We start from the raw sequence: 18842 nt of genomic DNA on the forward strand, positions 1-18842 counted from the left end.
TGTTCAGTCGTCCGGACAGTTTGCTTGGTTTTTCAGGCCTGAGAACTCTCCTGGAAAGCAGCCTTTCTATGAAGGTTCCTGGAATTTGCTTCTGCTTTCCACCTTAGGTGACTGTGGCTTGCTTGTTGCTGCGATTCTTCCCTGTTTCTTTTTCAGCCTTCTATTTCACCTTGCTTACCCATCCTGCTCCGGGTCCCAGGTGGTGCTTTCTCCTTGCTGTTGCCTCCTAGCATGTGTGCCCAGGATTATTTCTCATGTGAGATCTGCCTGAGGAGTTGCTTGGTTATGTGGTCCGCACCTTGATGTGCTTGCGTCGCTAGCTCAAGTCACTCACTGTTCTCCCCCATCATGGTGCCCACCCTTACCCCTTTCCATGTCTTTATTACTTACCTGGATAGATGTGGGTATATGCACATTCGTGCAGGTACCCACAGGAGCCAGAAGAGGGCGTCAGAATCCCTGGATGTGGATTAAAGTTTATGAGCTGCCTAAAGTGGGTCCTGGGAACCAAACTTGGGTCTTCCGGAAGAGCAGTAGGCACTCTTAACCGCTGGGCCATCTCTCCAGCCTCACGCCTTTCTATTTCTTTAAATGGTCTGTGGTAAACAGTGTCTTTAGTTTTCTTTAGCTTATTTCTGAAAAGTGTGCAGTTAATGTGATTCCGGTTAATCCTCTCCACTCCATCACCAACTGGCAGTAGGTGTCACCCAGATCTTGAAAGGCATGCAGGGCCCTACTCTGTCCTGCAGGATCAACACTGTTGGACCTCAGGCTGTGCAAGAACCCACCAATGGTCTTGAGTTCAAGGATGAGGCCAGTGGTGGGGCCTTCTCCCCTTACAGCATTAAGAGACTCTACTGGGCCCAGCCCGGGAATCACCCTGCACAGTTCTGCTTGGTGTTGGCATGCAGGGCCAAGGTTTTCTGAGTTAATCACTCATAGTCTCCCCTGCCCGGATATCTAATCTTCCCCACGGTCGTGTGGCCCGGAGGGCCTGTGGCTTCCTCACACCAGGGCAGGGCTCTCCTTGGGCCTTGTCACCAAGGTCAGTTTCTGTCTAGCAGTGATATACCTGTGACAACCTACTGTAACTGTTTATAGGGCATGAGACATGGAGCATCATGGGAGCTGCAGCCTCTTGTTAGACCTCTTGTGGGTGCTGGAACCAGCTGGCTGTCTTCCGTCTGTCTGTGTGTTCATCCATGATGGCAGATCTCAGGGCCCCAGGACTATGCCGAGTATTAGGTCAACCGTAGATCATGAACTCTTTAGCACCACTAAGGAAAAGATCTTGTCCAGCAGGTGAATGGCGTGGCCCAAAGCTCAGGGCACACTGCCCGTTGGCCTTATGACCAGGAAATACTCCAGACAGACAGGCGCTGAGGAGCAACACCAGAGGTTTACCTCTGACCTCCACACACCTGCACACACGCAGAGAAACAGGACCTATCTCGGCAGCCTATGTTACTATGTGCCCAGGGGCTTGCTCTGAGCCATCTAAAGCCAGATGTCTCTGCATGCTGGTTCCTGCTAACATGCCTCAGCTGGAACTAGCATATACCTAAGTTTGAGGCCTGCATAAGACCTGTGTGTCAGGGATCTCTAGATAGGCTAAAGCCGAGAGTGACTGGCCAGTCACTCATCTCCTGGGCATCCCAGACACACAGGCCTGCTCCTCCTTAGGCCCCTTGACAGGGCTCTGAGGTGCCAGGTGAGCTTGGCTAGGTCAGAGGTGAGGATGCTGGGATTGGGCCTCACAGCACCACCCGGTGTAGCTCAGATCTTGCATACTGAACCCCCCCCTCTCTGGGGCACTGCTGAAGGTAGGTGGTTCCTTTACCACCTTGAGGTTGGGTGCAAACTGCTCTGCTCACCCCCACCCAGAGCATGCTGTTGCCTGGCTAGCACCTCTGCCTCTCACTTGAAATCAGAGCCTCAGAACTGCTGTGTTTACTCATCCCGAGAGCAGGGGACAGTTTGGAACAATGCATTTTTCTCAGAAGCCCTGAGGCCTTGCAAGTAAGTTGTCTGGGTGCTGGCTGCTGGGGCTAGCTTCCCGGGGCCTCTGGTTTGCAGCAGTGGGTGACTCAGAATTCTCTTCCACACGTGGTCAGCCTGAGGCAGCGGGTGCTCTGTGGGGGCAGGGAAGGCTTGCAGGGGCAGGATGTGACTTGTACTTCTGACCCTCCTACTCTGAAGATACAGATACTCTCAAGGGGATGATGCTTAGAAGCAAGGAGAGGAACCGTGTGGATGTAGGATGGATATGGGCCAAGAGCCAGCCATCTCCTGTACTGGTTCCCGTATTACAGATGGGTAAACTGAGGCTATGGAACTGGGCTCTTATCCCTCCATGACTGTAACAGCATGTTGGCTGGGTCTTAGAAACCACCAGTGCCCTCCAAAACCTGAAGTTAGGAACGGCTCTTGTCACCTACACAGAGGTGGCACCAAGCAGTCCCAGGAAAGGATGTGGCAGATTTGGACCCCAGCAGCCTGGCTATGAACGGTGTCTCCCTGTGATGCTTGAGTTACAAGCCCTCTTCACGTGGCCTGTACTGAGTAGTTACTCCTTCAGTCTGCCCTTCCAGGGGGCTGTAATGGCTGAGTAGGCCGGACGGCTGTGGAGTAAGGCTGGAGAGAGCTGGAGGCCGACAAGGATGCTGGGCACAGAGAAAGACAGGCAAGGATGCACACAGGCAGGGCGGAGGTGAGAGCGGTGTCTGCTCTTTGGGTAAAGCCTGCCACAGGCTAGCCCTATGGTCCTGAAGCCTGCCAGTGAGCATGGCTCAGCGTAGCAGTCAGTCAGGCTGTGTAACAAGCTCTCACCCACTTCCATCTTCTTCCAGTTTGGGGAGCTGAATGCCCAAGTCAGGGTAGCCTGGACAGACTCTGTATTGGAGTCCTGCTTGATTTACACATAAGCCTCCCTGCTATATCTGTGAGTGAGATATACAGACTGCTCCTGGCATCTCTCTTGGGAAGGTTATGTTTCCTCATGCATCCTCATCTTATATTTTGTGAGGCCTTGGGCATGCTGGGAAAGCTCTCAGTCCCTTAGCTTCGCCCTCGGACTGGAGGGCCCCATCTGCAAACACCATCGCACAAGGATTAACAGCTCACAGTGCAAACTTGGGGATCAGAGAGCGTTCGTAGCAAGCAGTCAGGAGGAGGGTTGGACCGAGTGGAGGAATCAAGGGCGAAGGCTATGTCTGAAGACACCTACTCACGCCACGCTCTTCGCTCCAGGCAGCCTCTGGGGCATAAGTAGCAACCAGAGCTGGGCCAGTGGGGCCGCTTTCCAGGCAGGTAATGAATCTGGTGCCTGGGGTGGTCTGTGGTAAAGGGAAGGCTTTAAATGCCTGGAATACAGAGCAGGTGTCTGTGAGCAGGGCACGGGCTTGCCCCTGGGTGGGTGTGTAGAGCACCCTGTGTGATAACAGACTCCAATATACATGTGTAGGGGACTCTGCTGTGAAAAAGTGGTGGCACTTGTGACAGGACATGGAACTATCTAGAAGGTGGATTTACGGGCGGGTCGGAAACCACTCAGTCACCTGGTATATGGTAGTAAGGGCTCTTGAAGCTGGGTCAGGAGCTGGGGATCTCATCCACAGAATGGGATGGGGGGAGGACACTGTGTGGCCTGGGATGTGAGGACGGGGGCTGTGGGGGAAGCCTTACTGCCTCCGTTCCCACCTGCTACTCCAGCAGGAGGCCTGAGCTGCCCTTGCCTGGCCTGAATCCCACCTCACGCGAACATGCAATCTCAGAAGTTGTAACGCAGACTTTGACTAAGCCTTTCAACCCCAACGAGAATCATGGCTTCCCAAAACAATTAGCCATTTCTTCCTCTTGTTTGTGGTCGTAGCTGCTCTGTGGGTTTGGATGGCTGTTTCCTGAGCTCCGGCTCACAGCACCCAGCCTCTTGCATCAGCCTCCGCTGTCAGGGTGGTGGAGCTGTGGCAGTGCTTGCTTTACAGCCTGCGTTTTTGAAGGGTCTGGGGTGGGCCACGGCGAGCTGGCAGGAAGGAGAAGCAGCTGCTCCTGCATCAGCGGCCTTACGCTGTGCTGGCTGCAGAAGCAGCTGTGCGGTCACTTGATTGACAGGAAAGGGGTGGCTTAGGGGACATTCTGCTGAGCTGGAGGACAGAAGCCTGCTGAGGGGCAAGCGAAGCCCAGGTCTTGACGGAGAGGGTGCACTTCCTGGTGTTTCTCTCCAGGTTTCAGGTCGATGTGCAGACATCTGAAGGTCCTGGGAGCAGGTTCTGGTTCTGCTTCCCTGTGTCTCCACTCCACACACAGCACTTTCAGTACATGCTGAGGCTTGTACTCATATGGTGCCTGTGGCCCCAGGAGTCGGGATGCTTGGCGACTCCTTGTGCATTCTCAGTAATCAGTGTGGCTTAAACAAACCACTTCTTTACCTTCTAGAGCACAGTGCTCATGGGTAAAAGTGAAGTGTCCTGTCAGGCTTCCAGCAGTAGCCTTGTAGGAGGCCCCAAGACTGGGCAGTGAGTCTGATGGCTTTGGGGATCTGAGGAGGGCGGGGCAGTAGCATGGAACTCTTACACAATGCCTCTTGATCTTCATCTCCATATTCCCAGGAACTGGCCAGAACCTTCCCGGAGAGGTCTGCGGAGCCTGTTTACTGTTGGAACACGAAGGGAGATAGAATGGTAGTCTTAGCCATCAGAGGGTTCTAGACCCTCATCTCCTCTTCAGTAGAAGGCCCAGATAGCATTGCTAAGCACGGCTCATGCCACAGAAGTATTGCCCAACTAGGGAAACCGAGGCTTTCTGAGAGACCGTATGAGAACTGAACTGCCACCCTGCTTTCATTCCAGAAACTTCCAGAGGTAGTCAGCACCCTTATCTCAGGGCATCCTGAAAGTCTTTCAAATTTGGGGAACCCTAAATGGGAGTCCCCAGTTCAGAAGAGAAGTGTGGAGTGAAAGGGTTTTCTGCCTCTGCAGGGTGGAGTTGGCTCAAACCCCACAGGAACCAGAGCCAGGTAAGAGGCTGCAGCTGGGGCTTCACCAGCACAGAGGGATGGGTAGTTGGAGTCAAAGACCCAAGCTGAGCTGTGAGCACCAGACTGAGAGAGGCCCTGCCCTTGGCTTCACGCCTCTGGCTTCCACCAAGAGCAGCTGAGAAACCTTATTACTAACAGGAAGCCTCACCAGGTTCACACAAACCTCAGTGAGGGGCACTGCCTTTTTGGGTACAGGCTCCCCTTCTTTGGTACCAGCTTTTGAGTCCAGAGGCAGGGCAGGCAGGACCTCCCAAGCACAGCACCAAGAGGCTTAGTGCTCAGGCCTTGAACCCACGTGTGTAACAGGGCTGCTTAGCTTGACGTTATGGGGACACGCTGAAACCCTTAGCCGTGTGACATTTCTGATCCACTCTTCTAGAAACAATAGTATGAGGGGGTGGGGGTGGGGTCACCCTGCTGACAGGCGGGGACCTAATCTAGAGGCTAGGCCCAGGTAAAGGGAGCTAGTCTCTGTTCCAGGGCAGACCTCGAAGCATTTGCCTGGAGAGGAACCTAAGCCGTCTGTATGTCCCACAGTGGGAACGAGGCTGGCGGTGTTGCTCGGTTGGCCGTGTGCTTGCCTAGCAAGCTCTGGGTTTGGCACCACATATACTAGACATGCTGGTACATGCCTGTAATCTCGCCGCAGGCAGATCACAAGTCCAAGGTCATCCTTAGCGACATGCTGGAAGCAGCCTAGGATATGACCCTATCTCGGAAAACAAAAACAACAAAAAAAGTAAATTGAAACGGAAACAGAGTATATTGGGAATGAGGGGATTTTGTAGAGGTGCCAGCTTTTGAGTCCGTGGAGGCAGTTAGAAGGTCCAGAAACTGCTTTGAGCCATGTGAAGTTTGAGCTATACAGTAGTTACCTTAACTATGCAGGTTGGGGAATGCTGGTTTAAAACAATGTGCTTAAAAAAACTTAATGGCTTAAAACCCCTAATGTGGCCATCGTCAGGAAGGTTATGTCTGCTAACACCTGGTCTGGATCTTGGAGGAGCTGCAGACAGGGAAAGCCAGCCAGGGCTGCCTTGGGGCCTCATGTTCCTAGAACGCTGGATAGCAGCCATCTGTGTCTCAAGAGAGACTGGGAAAGACAGGGTCCCCACATCACTTACTGACAACATGAACCCGTTGTCCCAGGTCGGCTGGGAATCAACCTCACTCAGTTGGAAGTTCAGGCCTGGCTTGTAAATGCCTAAAAGAACCCCCCCACCACCACCATCACACCCTTCCACCTTGGATGAGGCCCCAGAAAGTCCTGAGTCTCTTTGAGAGTGGATTCCATTTCCTGGGGTCCCCTACCTCTCAGAAACAAAAGACCTCAGAGACCCACGCTTCTTTGCATCAAAGGGGGCTCAGTCCTATGTGCACCCTCCAGCGGGGACACGGGCTCTGAAAGCTTGAGCGGCAGGAAGCTCACTCCAAGTGGAAAGACAACAGCCGCAGACGGGTTTTAAGGGCAGTAATGCATCTCATTCTCTCTGGTTATCTTTGTTGCTCTGAAGGGAAAGAGGAGAGGCTTTGAAGAGGGTAACTTTGGGGAACTTCTTAGGAATGCACGTTGACTTCCGGGATAACGATGTCACAGTAGAAGAGTCCCTCCTGGGATTCCTTTTCTTTAGGCTCTAGGGAAAGCCAACTTTATTGTATCCCCATGACGGGCCATAGCAACAGGCAAAAGGCCTTCGGTGTTGCTTACAGACACGCACAGCCCCGCATCTCGCTGATGTGTTTGCCGCAGAGACCACCCCCTCTTTGCATAACGCTCTTTGTCTCAGTGTACTGACCTCCAGCCCAGAAGTTAGTTAAGATACTACAGATTCGGCCTGAAACTCCAGTCCAGGGGTGAGGTTCTGTCCCGGGTTGTGTAGCTGGAAACAAACTCGAAGCATGATAGAGTTCAAAGGTAACTTTTCCTTTTCTTCTCAAAAATGGTTTTGCACGTCTTTTTCAGAGCTGATAGACACACACCTTAGCTGGATACAAAACATATTATGAGACCGAGTGACTGGTCTTTGATCCGAGAAATCAAAGTGAAAGGTAACGGATTCTTCTACTTCTCCCTGGGGTCTCCAGCTGTGTTTGCTTATCTCAAGTTCATGGTTAAGTCAGAGAGAACGTGCCAACCCCCAAGAACCTCTCTTCTCATTGGCCAGCTGTCCTCACTCCCGCTCTCCAGGGCTGGACAGCCTCAGTCTGTGAGGTGGGGTGGACACAAGGGTTTGCATGCTGTCCTGGGGGATCCAGCACCCTACAGGAGTGGCCTTCAGGGCCAGTTGCTCTAAGACAATGCTGTGCACACTTGGCTCTCCTTCAGGGGTGTGGAATTAGGTAGAAGCCCTAGGAAGCCAGCCAGGAAGTGTTTCATCTTAACCATGGCCCGGGGGTTTGGCCTTTAAGTCATTTGCTAATGTGCACTAACCCGTGACCAGGAGTGAGAGTGTGGCTTTCCCAGAGTACACACAATGCCCTCGCTTGGCTTCCCACCTCTCTCCATCTGACTTCACTGATTCTGGCCCCTGGGGCTGCAGAGGAGGGTCAGGTGGCTGAATCAGACTGGCTGGGGCAAGCTTGGGGGCTCTTTGACAATGTAATCCCCATGGGTTAAGGAGGAAGTTGGCTTGACTTTCCTGTGCCCTTGCCGTGTGGTCAGCCTAACTTTGCAGCTGGCACCACTGAGCTCTCTGGGCCAGTGGGTAAGTTGGCACTGTTGGCATGCCGACTATGGGGTACTGGGCCGTGGCCATTTCCCACTTCTTTTCGTCAGTGAGAGTAGCCCCTTTACCTCTCAGGCAAGGTCCAGATGTGCTTGGCAGAGTCACACCCAAATCCCAGTACAAACAGTGAGTAAGGTGGGCAGTAGTGATGCACGCCTTTGATCCCAGCACGCAGGAGGCAGGGGTAGGTGGCCTCTGAGTTCGAGACCAGCCTGGTCCACAGCCTGGTCCTTTGGCAGAGTTGAGGTCTGCCAAAGCTACACAGAGAAACTGTCTCAAAAAAAAAAAAAAGGAGGCAAAAGACAAAAAGCAGTGAATAAAAGCCACGTCCACAGGTAAGCTGGCAGCTCAGACTCCCACTTCCCTGAAGACAAGGGATAAAGGCATCCCAACACTACAACAAACCCTTCCAGGGAAGGCCAGGTGTGTATCCCATCCAACTATAGGGATTCAAAGCCGCTGTAGTCAAAGAGTATTCATTGTCCCAGCCAAGCATCCACTACGGCCCAGGACTCAGGCTGATGAAAAGCAGAAATTTTGAGAGTGAAGCCCCTTGCTAGGCCCTCAAGGGTGCATGGTGCTTCTCGTTCTCAAGCCTGGGAACTTGGCAGATGCTCGAGCCATCAGCCTTCATCTCCCCCCCCCCCCCAAGCAGTCATCTGGTCCTTGACCTAGTGTGCGATTTTTGTCCTTTTCGCCGAGCCTGTATTGGAGGGCCTAGCTATGTTCTAGAAAATTCTCTAGTGCTCTTAGGTGTCCAGAGCCCATAGGGGGCTGAGAAAAGATGCAAGGACAGTCCTGCAGAAAGTAAGACGTGTAACTACGTCCTCAGATAACATCTCTGGGTTGTGGGTGACCGGGTAGGCCCAGGGCTCCAGGCCCAGAGATGTTCCTCGGCTCTAGTGGAGATTTCCGCAGGAGATTCTCCTGTGTTAGCAGAGGTGATGTCCTTCTGACCTGGCTACAGCAGAGGAGCCAGGGGTACGCTCCAGGCCTCTTCCTGTTTGGCTACTGTTTGGTCTGATGGTAGAAAACCAATGAGGTGTGGGTGTCAGCACAACGTGAGGACCTGTATTAAAGGGTCGCAGCGTTAGGCAGGCTGAGGACCGCTGCTCTGAACTTTACCCTCAACCCACCCAGGCTAGTTCTTAAGTAATACTTGCTGGGGCTCTGGCTTCCTCAGACTAATGAACCCTAAAGTACACAAAGAAAATTCTTTTACCTCTCGGACAAACCATGGCGGTGAGGGCTGATCCGGCCCCTACCCTGTTTTACACGCATGGTTGTTGATTTGCCTCTAGCCGTCTCAATAGTTGAGAAAGGCCCCTGCATCCACAAATCCTGAAAACAGTACCTAGTCCTTTACCAAAGTGTCTGCTGGGCCCTGGCATGGCCCTTTCAATGCGTTTGTAGCTATTTTTATTGATTCATGTTCTTGGAGCTGTAGGGCCTCTTTGTAAATGAATGACTCTCAATGTTCCTGAAAGATACAGCGATTTTGGTGCTCTTAAAGTCTGTCCATCCTTCTTGGTGGCAGCCTTATAGGTCAGATTTAAAGTCATAGTGAAGTCAGAGGCACACTCCTCCTCAGTCTTCTCCCCAGTGTGGCTAGCAGCGCTGTGGCGGGCTGTCCCTTACCCTGTCCTGTTCTTAGCATGCGGTGCTTTGGGTAGACCACTCACTCAGAAGCTCCCTGGGCTTTTTCTGCACAAAATACAGTGAGGAATCTGGGACTCCAGAAACAAAAACTGAACCCACACAACCATTTTTTTTTTTTTTTTTTTTTTTTGGCCAGCCATTATGAAGGCTGCAGATTGAGTGAGTTAATACAGTGAGCCCTGGATTCAAATCTTGGCCTGCTACAGCAAAAGACTGCCAGTGTAATTGTGTTGCAGAGGCTGAGGGGAAGAATTAAATAGTCCCACCATCCTCAGAGAACCTGCACAGTTTGTTATCTTGTAGATAAAATGTCCAGGCCAGTAATAGCCATCCCAAACCACACCAGCTGGGTACGTGGGTACATGGCACAGTCTGTGAGACTTATGGATTCCACGCTGACTTCTGGGGTGGGGGCTGAGGGGTGAGGGCAGAAATAGGTACTATTGGAGCCAGGATAGGAAGTTAAGTATTTTCAGCAGGTGGAGCTCTGTGGGGACTTATGGCCCAAGGTGAGGTGGGAAAGACGCTGGCAGAGGGGAGATATTCGGAGGATTTGTGGGACGAATAAAAGGGGATCAGAATCAGACCTCTAAGTTACCCTTGGGGGCCAAACCTAACTCTGACATGGGACCTGAAGGGTCTAGCCCTTTCGAAGCTCTGCGTGCCTGTGCCATTACTGGGTACCTCCTGTGTCCCAGGGTGCAGGAGATAGCCAGGCATGGGAGTGCACTCAGCAGTAGCAAGATGGCAGGAAGGGAGGCTCCAGGAGAGCAAGCAGACACGGCTGTAAGGAGCCTAGGTCCGAGCGGTGGAGGGCATGGGCAGATATAAACCTTAAACGAGGCAGGTGGCACCAGCCTCGTCACGTATGTCCAGAGGTTTGCTGGTGGCACAGACTGGAGGGATGGAAGGAGAGTGGTGGGAAGTGAGGTCGCATGGGGACAGATTGCAGGAGCCTGAGGGGGACTCTGGAAAGCAGGAGTTTGAGATACAGGAGAATTTCATCATGAAGGAGAGAGTGAGGAAGGTGGACAGAAGGCAGAGGAAGAAGGTGGTGACAGGGCTGGGTCGGATGCTTCTTCCTAAGGGGGGGGGGGGGGGGGGGGGGATAAAGTCACGGTGGGCATTATGGACTCCATTCAAAGGGTAGCAGGCTGCCCTACAAAGGGACACCTGGATGAAGAGGTGGATCAGATCCCCTCAGAATGTGGAGCCCAAGTTTTTAGCCTGGCACGATACAATGCAGTTGCCATCATCAGGTTGGTACGTGTTCTAGAACCTTCTCGCCTGCAGCCAGGGGTACATGTGGGATTTTAGAAAGAAAAGCCACTACCAAAGAGGTTGCTGGAGGTGGTTCAACCTGCTGTCAACCTCACCCAGCGGCCTGCAGAGTGATGGTCTGAGGTGGGAGTCACTCCCTGGCTGGGTGTGGTTGGAAGGTGGCTCTCAGCTGGTAGGACACACCACACCCCAAGAGAAGGCATCACCACCTCTCTCTGGCCTGGTGAGAGGTCGTCCAGCCCTGCTTCCTCAAGAGGGAGCTGACCCTTCAGTGCCCGAAGCAATGCCAATCTGCTATTGTTAGCAAACCTGGGCTATGGGAAGTTTTCACCAGGGGTCGACAGCTCTCACTCCAGAGGCCAAGCAAACAAGGCCACTGGGATCCCGACTTTGAGAAACTTCACAGAAGCTGCCTAGTCCCTGCTTTCTGCATGGAATGGCTTCCATTCCATCCCCAGAGGGCCTCCAGCTCACTGGGCCCTGGCAGTGCTGTAGGGATAGAGCTGGCATTGGCATCCTCCATTCAGATTCCCATTTTGGGCCCCAAGGAGTGAGCTGGTACCTGCCTCTGTAGCCCAGCCCCTGAGGCCATTTAACATCCTGGAAGTGTTGGTTACCCTAAGGTTGCAAGGTCCCATCCTTGAACATACCTGATATCTCTAGTCTGACACATCTAGCGTTCTGCAAGCCCACACCTATTCTATCCTGGGCATTGTGGCCATTGACTTGATGTATCCATGCACACAGCACTAGGAAATGCTAATATTTTTTAGCCCAGTTTATAAGGTGAGAAACTGAGGCATGTAATGGTTAGATCAGTAAAGCTAGGCTCAGGATCAGTTCAGTGGTACTCCGACCCCGACTCTGACTCCAGCATGTACCTAAGGAATGCTGAGCTGAGCCCAGCCTTCTCGTGCAAAGTGCTGAGGGTACAGCAGAGTGCTCCTGACCATGACCACTGACAGCTGTCGAATGCCATGCACCAGGCTGTTATCCACGCCCACGGTCAGCATCCTCAGACCAGCTCTTACAGCTGAATGCCTGTAAGCCCAGCACTCGGGAGACAGAGGCGGGAGGATTGATGGCCCATCAGTTCAGGGCCAGCAGAGTCTACATCATGAGTGACTAGACTACATGCCATGAGCCCATCTCAGAAAAAAAAAATAATTAAAAGCAAAAACAGCCAGTAAGATGGCTCAGTGGGTAAAGGTACTTGCTGCCAGGTCTGATGACCCGATCTGTCTTTGAGACCCGCATGGTAGAAGGAAAGAACGGACTTCAGCAGGTTGTCCTCCGACCTCTATTTGCATGCTGTGACACATCCTTTTACCTCACTCCCAGCACAGGAGTTAAACGTAAAAAATAGAACGATCCTAAAAAGGAATGCAATACTGATTCCCACTTTAGGAATAGGGAGCCCGAGTCACAGACCTGTCCAGGCACACAGCCAGTTTGGCTCAGAGACAAACCTGGACTAGCCTGTCCTTTAAAGCTGTACTCATGCCCATCCCTGATGACCTGGGGGCCACAGACTCATCAAGGCAGCTGCCTCCCAGAAGAAAGCACCTCAGACCCCACAGAACCCGGAATGAGGAAGGTCTGGTCTCCGGCAGCCTCTCCACCTCCGATGCCATTTCTATCTCTAACACTCAGAAAACGATCCACACGAGACACGAAGGAGGCTGTGGGAGGAAATATCCTTTCCACCCTGGGTTCAGTCGACAAAATGCCACGGAAGACATACAGTTGCTTTTGGGGACAGGCTCTGCAGCCTCCTGTGAGTGCTGATGATGAGAGCGGTTGACCTCTGGGGGTGCTAAGAGAAGGCTGTGGCCAGATCCTCCGTACTAGGACCTCCTGACCCCATGCCAGTAATTCACCCTTCAGATGAGCTGCCCAGCTAGCACAGGCTAGATAGCTTCTCCATACCAGGAGTTGGCACCATGCCCACAGTTCCTGATGGAACCACATACTGACCAGGGAAGGAGACTGGATCCCAGGCCCTTCTGAGGACCCCTCCACTGCTGGAGCCTTGATGCACAATCCTTAAGTGTGTGTGTGTCGGGGGGGGGGGGGTGGTTGTTCTGATGGTGTTTTTTTTTTTTGTTTGTTTTTGTTTTTTTTTTTAACTGAGGTTTTATTTAAGTGGGTAGCCACTTACTTAGCTACGACTGTGGACCCTTCCTGCCACCTGCTGTCTTTGTAAGGGCCCTGAATTTGGGGGTGTTAGGGGGTTTTTTCATCTGCTGTGACAGGCTCACATGCCAGGTGCTTTAAGAACATGGTACTCACAGAGGCAGACCCACTGTGATAGACACACAGTGGCTTAGGAACATGAACTGAAGGATGGAAAAGGAGAGGGCTGAACACGTTACCACATGAGCAGTCAGCTGCGGGGAATTGGGGTGGGCAGCAATGTCACTGTGTGGCTAGGCTGTTAATGTGGAAATGGTTAAATGATCATTATAAGGATGCAGAAAGCAGCCTCTAACCGGATGCCTTGTTTGGGCATCATCTCACGTGTTTGTTTTTTGTTTTTTTCTTTTTTTCTTTTTTTTTAATTCTCTCCCTTTTCTAGTTAATGAAATCATCAGGAAGGAGTTTTCAGGACCTCCTTCCCGAAATCAGACCTAGGAACAGACATTCTCGTAAGACGCCTTCCACTCTGGACCCCTTCTGTCCCCTCCTGCCGTCTCTGACTGAACACTGTGTGTGGGTGCAGCGCATGGGCTGTTTGTGCAGGAACCTGCTGCCTCCCAAAGTGCATCTCGGCTGATGTCCACGGTGACTGGATGAGAAAGCAACTGCCTGCTGACCAAAGCCCCGTTCTCAACTCACCAGGATGCTGAGCCTCAGACCTGAAGGCTCAGATGCTGAAGCTTCAGACAGGGCTGGAGAACTGTGATAGAGCCCCAGCCCCACAGACATGGCTCCTCTCCTTCTGGAAGTGTCTTTAGACAGAGTGGTCAAAAGGACACGGCCCAAGAGTCCAGCTTCTGGCTGGAAAATCCCAGGTCTGTCTCTGTAGGAGCTGAAACTGGGCCGTCATCCACGCCCCAGCTGGGCCACAGCAAAGCTTTATTTTGAATTTTCTCTTTCCAAAGCCAAACTGCCTTGCCCTGCGAGGACCACCTGCTCCAGCTTCTCCGCCTTAAGTTATAACACATGTACGTATCTGCTAGAGCTTTTTCTGGAGCTTTTTCTCTGCTTCAAAGAGCCAACGAGGTGGCTGCGAGCTGAGCCTTCTTCCTGGCTACTCCCTAACCCACCTGCAGCAGACTTCTGGGGGGGTGGGATCCAGCCCATGCTCCTCTCTCCACCTCCTCCAGCAGGAGCTGGGAGACCCTACCCTGTCCTTGCATTGACTGTTAAGGAGCTAAAGCCACCAATAGAACCGGCAGGTGTTTGTCATGACTGCTACCAAACAGAACAAAAGGGCTTACATGTCCCTTTGCCCTAACCTCAAAGCAGAAAAGCGCTGGCTTCGGCCCCCCTTCGGTTCTGTTTACCTGGATTCATTTAAAGCCTCCACAGACTCCAAAGCGCTGGCGCATGAGCTTCGCGTAACTCAGGCCCATCCGCCCCGGCATATGCGATAGCGTGAGCAAGCCCTGTTGGGCCAGGTTGTGTGTCCTGAGGAATTCTCTCTCCCTGCTCCAGGCACACCACAGTCCTCCACAGTCTTCCTCCCCTGGTGCAGTTTTTTCTTCTTCTTCCAACAGAGCTCTTCCAGCAAGTTCACTTTCTGTTTTGCCTTCACCACAGATGTCCCTGTTGGGCAAGGCAGAGTAAAGTGACTTTCTCAGCTCTGTGTCCTAGGCAGGGGACCTGAGAGGTGCCACAGTGGCTAAATACCACGGTGGGTTTCTTAACATCCTGGCTTTCTTCTCAAGGCCATCCCAAAAGAAATCTTCCCGGGAGCTGGGACAGCCACGGCTGGCTCTGCAAACAGAGACCCCATGCCCAGGGCTCAGCCTGAGCGTGAAGAGTGTGGCTCCGTGGTCAAGATCTAGTCTTTCCTTCCCCCCTCGCAGCAGCCTGGGCTTTCCCTCCACGTACCCCAAAGCACAGACCTAAGCAGAATTTTCTTTTGAACCCAGAATGTGCACAAGAAGTTGAGCACTAAAGCCTCTGTGATTCTAAACAAGAAAGCCTTTTCTGCTGGCCCTTGACCGACAGAAGTTTCTAACTGGAATGGTGCCTGCTTCTCTGGGGAAGGGTGATGAGGGTTTGGTGAGTGATCAGTTCACACTTGCCCTGGCTGGGAGCCACTTCTTGCACATGAGGGAATCAGGCCCTTCCTCAGATATCTCAATGTTTTACCCAAGTGCCTTCCTGTAATTGTAGTGAGTAGTTCAGCGGCATTGTCCACGGGGTGAAAAAGGGCTAACTCATTTCCCATTCATCATCTAACCATGTCAGCAAAGAGGTTCCCGGTAGCTCAGACTCCGGTACCTGCGTGTGTGTGTGTGTGTGTGTGTGTGTGTATGTGTGTACATGCTGCTCTTCCCCTTGCACTATCTTAGTTGGATAGCCTAAGAAACCTGCTCGTAAACAAACATCCCAAATAACCGAGGAAAGAAAGCAACATTTGTTTGCAGACAAATAGGCCTGAGAAAGTGTGTGAGTAGCAGACAGCGATCAAGAAAGTGTGGTCAGTTACAGACTGCAGCAGGGGAGACTGTTAGAAACCATTTCCAGAATGTGAAGATGCAGAATAAGGACAGAGATCCCCGAGTAGGGAAGACGGGCATGCCGAATGTGGGTCAGAAGGGTGGAAGCAGAAGTGTGTCCTTGCCAAATCCATGGTGATGTTAGGGTGGCACTCTGACAGTTAGCTCCACGTTCTGAATGTGGTACTTGCTCTGCAAGGTCCGTACATCCACCCGGATTAGCATGGTATTAAATTTTCTTTTACCTGTATTTTCATGCTTTTTATCTGCCCTCAAAATATCTCACCCCTGATGGAGCTAGAACATATTTATAAATGGTCAGGTGTCTTCTTAAGGGTCTTTTTTTTTCTTCTAACAACTTATCTTCATTTTCTGTAAGAGAAAAGGTGTACTCTTGAATGTACATTCTGGAATGTTTTCATTCCAGAAAACAAATCCAAAGACTCGCCTTGGGTCCTGTCAGGACCTTAGGACAGGAGGGAAGGGGACTTCGTAGGAGGAGAGAGTATCTTTTTCTTGCTTAAGAAGGATGCTGGCTCCTCCTCAAGCCAGGGTTGCCCCTGAGACTTGTACATGAAGGGGTTAGTCAGTGGTTTTGACTTAAAGCCACAGAACCCTGTCTTCTCACGGACGAGAGCCCACAGGCAGGCGGACACGGACAGAGCTTTGTGGAGTCCTCCCACAGGACAGCGGTGTGCAGCTTCCAAAGAACGGCCACTTCTCTTTCAGCACATCGTAGCCATGGGCAAAGTCAGCTGCTTCCTCCCAAGACCCGGGACAGCTTGTTCACATGTGGTAGTCTGGCCATCCTGTTATTCACCATCCCCGGCCATCCTTAGCCACTGGTGGCTCCGTCACACAGGGAGGTCAGAAGCCAAGGTGTCTTAATTGTCACTCAGAACCTGAGCGAGGCTGAATTGCACCACAGTGCTCAGCGTTGACAGACCATGGTGTGGGGGGGGGAGGAAGGGAGGGGTGCTACTTCACAACTGTCTTCATTTGGAGCCCCAGAAAAGAGTGGCCAAGCTAGGCTAAGCACACCCTCACCACTGTGTCTCCCAGGCTTGGGCATCAGTTCATGGACCTAAACCAGACAGCTGCAGAGTGAGGGACTTTCCTGCAGTCAGGCCAGCTGCTTAAGTAAGGTCACGTCACCTCCACCTACGACCAGCTTACCCGTGCCTTGACATATAGCCACCATCATTGTCTTAATCCAGTTTGTTTACAGCTAACTAGTGATGGGCAAGAGCAGGCTTCTCTGACATCACGGTGGGATCCTGGGAACTGGAGTCAAAGGGTTAACGCTGTCTCTATGCAGCCTTGGGGCAGATGGGAATAAACTGCCCTGCCCTCTCAGGCTTTAGATGGTCAGGGTACAGATGAAGCTGTTGCCTTCTGGTTGGCCAGAACATACCACAGCAGCATCCCAGGCAACAGAGAACCCATTCCCCTGTCACTTCTCAGCCCACACAGGGAATCTCACTGTCCTCTAGGTGCTGGGAGGTCGCACCAGCTTGGCCAGAAGGCTGGGGTTTAGGGAAATCCTGACTGTTTGAGGAGTTGGAATATATCGCATTCCTATGCAAAACAATTTTAATCTCCAGTTTCTTGTAGTTTATTTTTGCTATATGTAAAGTATTTTTATACGGCTTGTATGATGACCGCTTACCAATAAACAGTTGAGAGCAACTTTAACTTGGATGTGTCTGCTTCTCTGGGAGGGTTTGAGCTGACTTAGGAGCCAGGCCCAGAGAGCAAAGAAGGGTTTTGTTTGTGTACGTCGAGTATCAGCTCGGGAGGATCTTGCTGCTTGTGTCGTATGCACAGGAAGGCTTCCCCGTGTGACAGAGCCACAAGGTCAACTCAGATCTGCCCTAACGTCTCCATCTAGGCTCTGCTGCAAACTGCCTCCTGGTTCTCTTTTTGGGTCATGGACAGGAACAGATTTATGAGTCAGCCTTAGGCCACGTTTTAGAAAGTCCCTGAGTACTTGAACTCATTTGAAAACAGTGGGATAAGGGATAGGGACTTTCTGTTTGAGCATCCAACAAAAATTACCGGAGGTGAGAAGTACTTTTCATCATCAAGCCCCAAAACATATTCCAGAAGCTTCCAGGACTTTCTAGCTGCCTTCCTCCTTGGAAAGGCTTTTCTCCTTTCAGAGTTACAGTGCTCAAGAGAGGTGGAAAGACTCACTGGTTTCTCAAATCTTAATATTATTCAAAGGTCTTTCGTCCTTGAGAGCTGTGCTCTGAAGTCCTAGGGCCTGTGCCCCAGGGACTCACTCTACACAACCAGGATCTGCCCTTGGAATGTTCTAGACGCCAGTTTCACCCCTTCCAACCAGCAGGACCATATGGACAGGTGTCCCAGGCCCTGACAGGGGGTTGCATGAGTCTTTGTGGATGCAAACACTTACCCTGAAAGGCCTCAGGCCCCTCCAGTGGCTTAGAGCAGAAGCCCCCAAAGAGTCCCACAACCTGGAGGGTCTGGATTCCAGAAGTTTCTGGGTGAGTGAGCACATGGCTTCCCGGTAGCTGGTGTGGATTCTATTTTTCTGTGGGACCTTGTGAGGTGGGACCTACAGAATTCTGCTAACACACGCTCTTGAGAATGACTCACATGGCTTGAATGAGTAGGACCCCCCCACTTCCACCTCCACATACCCCAAGCTGGTTCTACACCTTATGATGTCTGCTGTAACCGTGGACAACTGTCTGTCTTTTCCTCACTTTTGAAGCCTTTTCATGCCTTTCCTGAAGACTATACACCCCACTCAAGGCAGATCTGCCCTTTACATCTCAATGCAGGCTTTACTTGGTAAACATAAACGTGTCCCGTTCCTCAGTTTCCCCTGATGCAAAGTGAAGACAATAGTTGCTACCTCCCAGGTATCAGGACCCTGATAAAAACTGGCTCATATATTCACTGTTGAACCCTGAGCTTCTGCAGGGACCTCATTTACCGTGAGATCTGGAAAAACGTAATAGAGGTTTGGGTGTTTTGTTTTGTCTTTAACTAGACCATGAGAGCCAGAAATGGGTCTATCCACTTTTCAAAAATTCCAAATGTAAAGGAAGCACACACTTGGACACCCTGGGGTGACAGCAGTCTGCAGAGGTCCCTTGCCGTGTACAGCAGCGGGGGTGCAGTGTTACAGGATGGGTCTCTTGGTTTGTAACAAGCGGAGACTTCAGAAGGCTTAGGGGAGAAAGTAGGACCGACACGGGCGCAGCCCCTTTGGGGTCATAAACCAGAAGGAGGTGCAGGACAAGGCTGAGTCTCAAACAACAAGAAGGCTGGAACCACAAGAGAATCATCAGTAAATGAAAGTGAAGGCCACAGCCATGAGGAGGCAGAGGGGGCTGGCCTGTAAGCCTCATGACATTTTGCGGTACAGACAAGTGTGGACAAAACTTTCCCTTCAGAAGTCCTCTCTGAGAGCCCACCTGCCCCACCTCCTGGTAA

General features: G+C 51.9%; 1 protein-coding gene across 4 annotated transcripts in view; it reads left to right on the forward strand.

Moving 5' to 3' along the window:
* Positions 1 to 17061, forward strand: part of Nfatc2 (nuclear factor of activated T cells 2) — a 119614-nt gene extending 102553 nt beyond the window's left edge. For 3 of the 4 annotated variants that reach the window (XM_055596186.1, XM_055596187.1, XM_055596184.1), the window contains exon 10: positions 13280 to 17061. In XM_055596186.1, coding sequence (XP_055452161.1) covers positions 13280 to 13335 — 56 coding nt within the window. In that variant the 3' untranslated portion in view covers positions 13336 to 17061. Of the gene's footprint in view, positions 1 to 6998; positions 7085 to 13279 lie in introns of all 4 variants that reach the window. The other variant, XM_055596185.1, reaches the window with a different exon arrangement.
* Positions 17062 to 18842: the final 1781 nt, after the last annotated feature.

This window comes from Psammomys obesus, unplaced genomic scaffold (genome assembly GCF_907164565.1).
Source record: "Psammomys obesus unplaced genomic scaffold, mPsaObe1.curated_primary_1811, whole genome shotgun sequence".
NCBI lineage: Eukaryota > Metazoa > Chordata > Mammalia > Rodentia > Muridae > Psammomys > Psammomys obesus.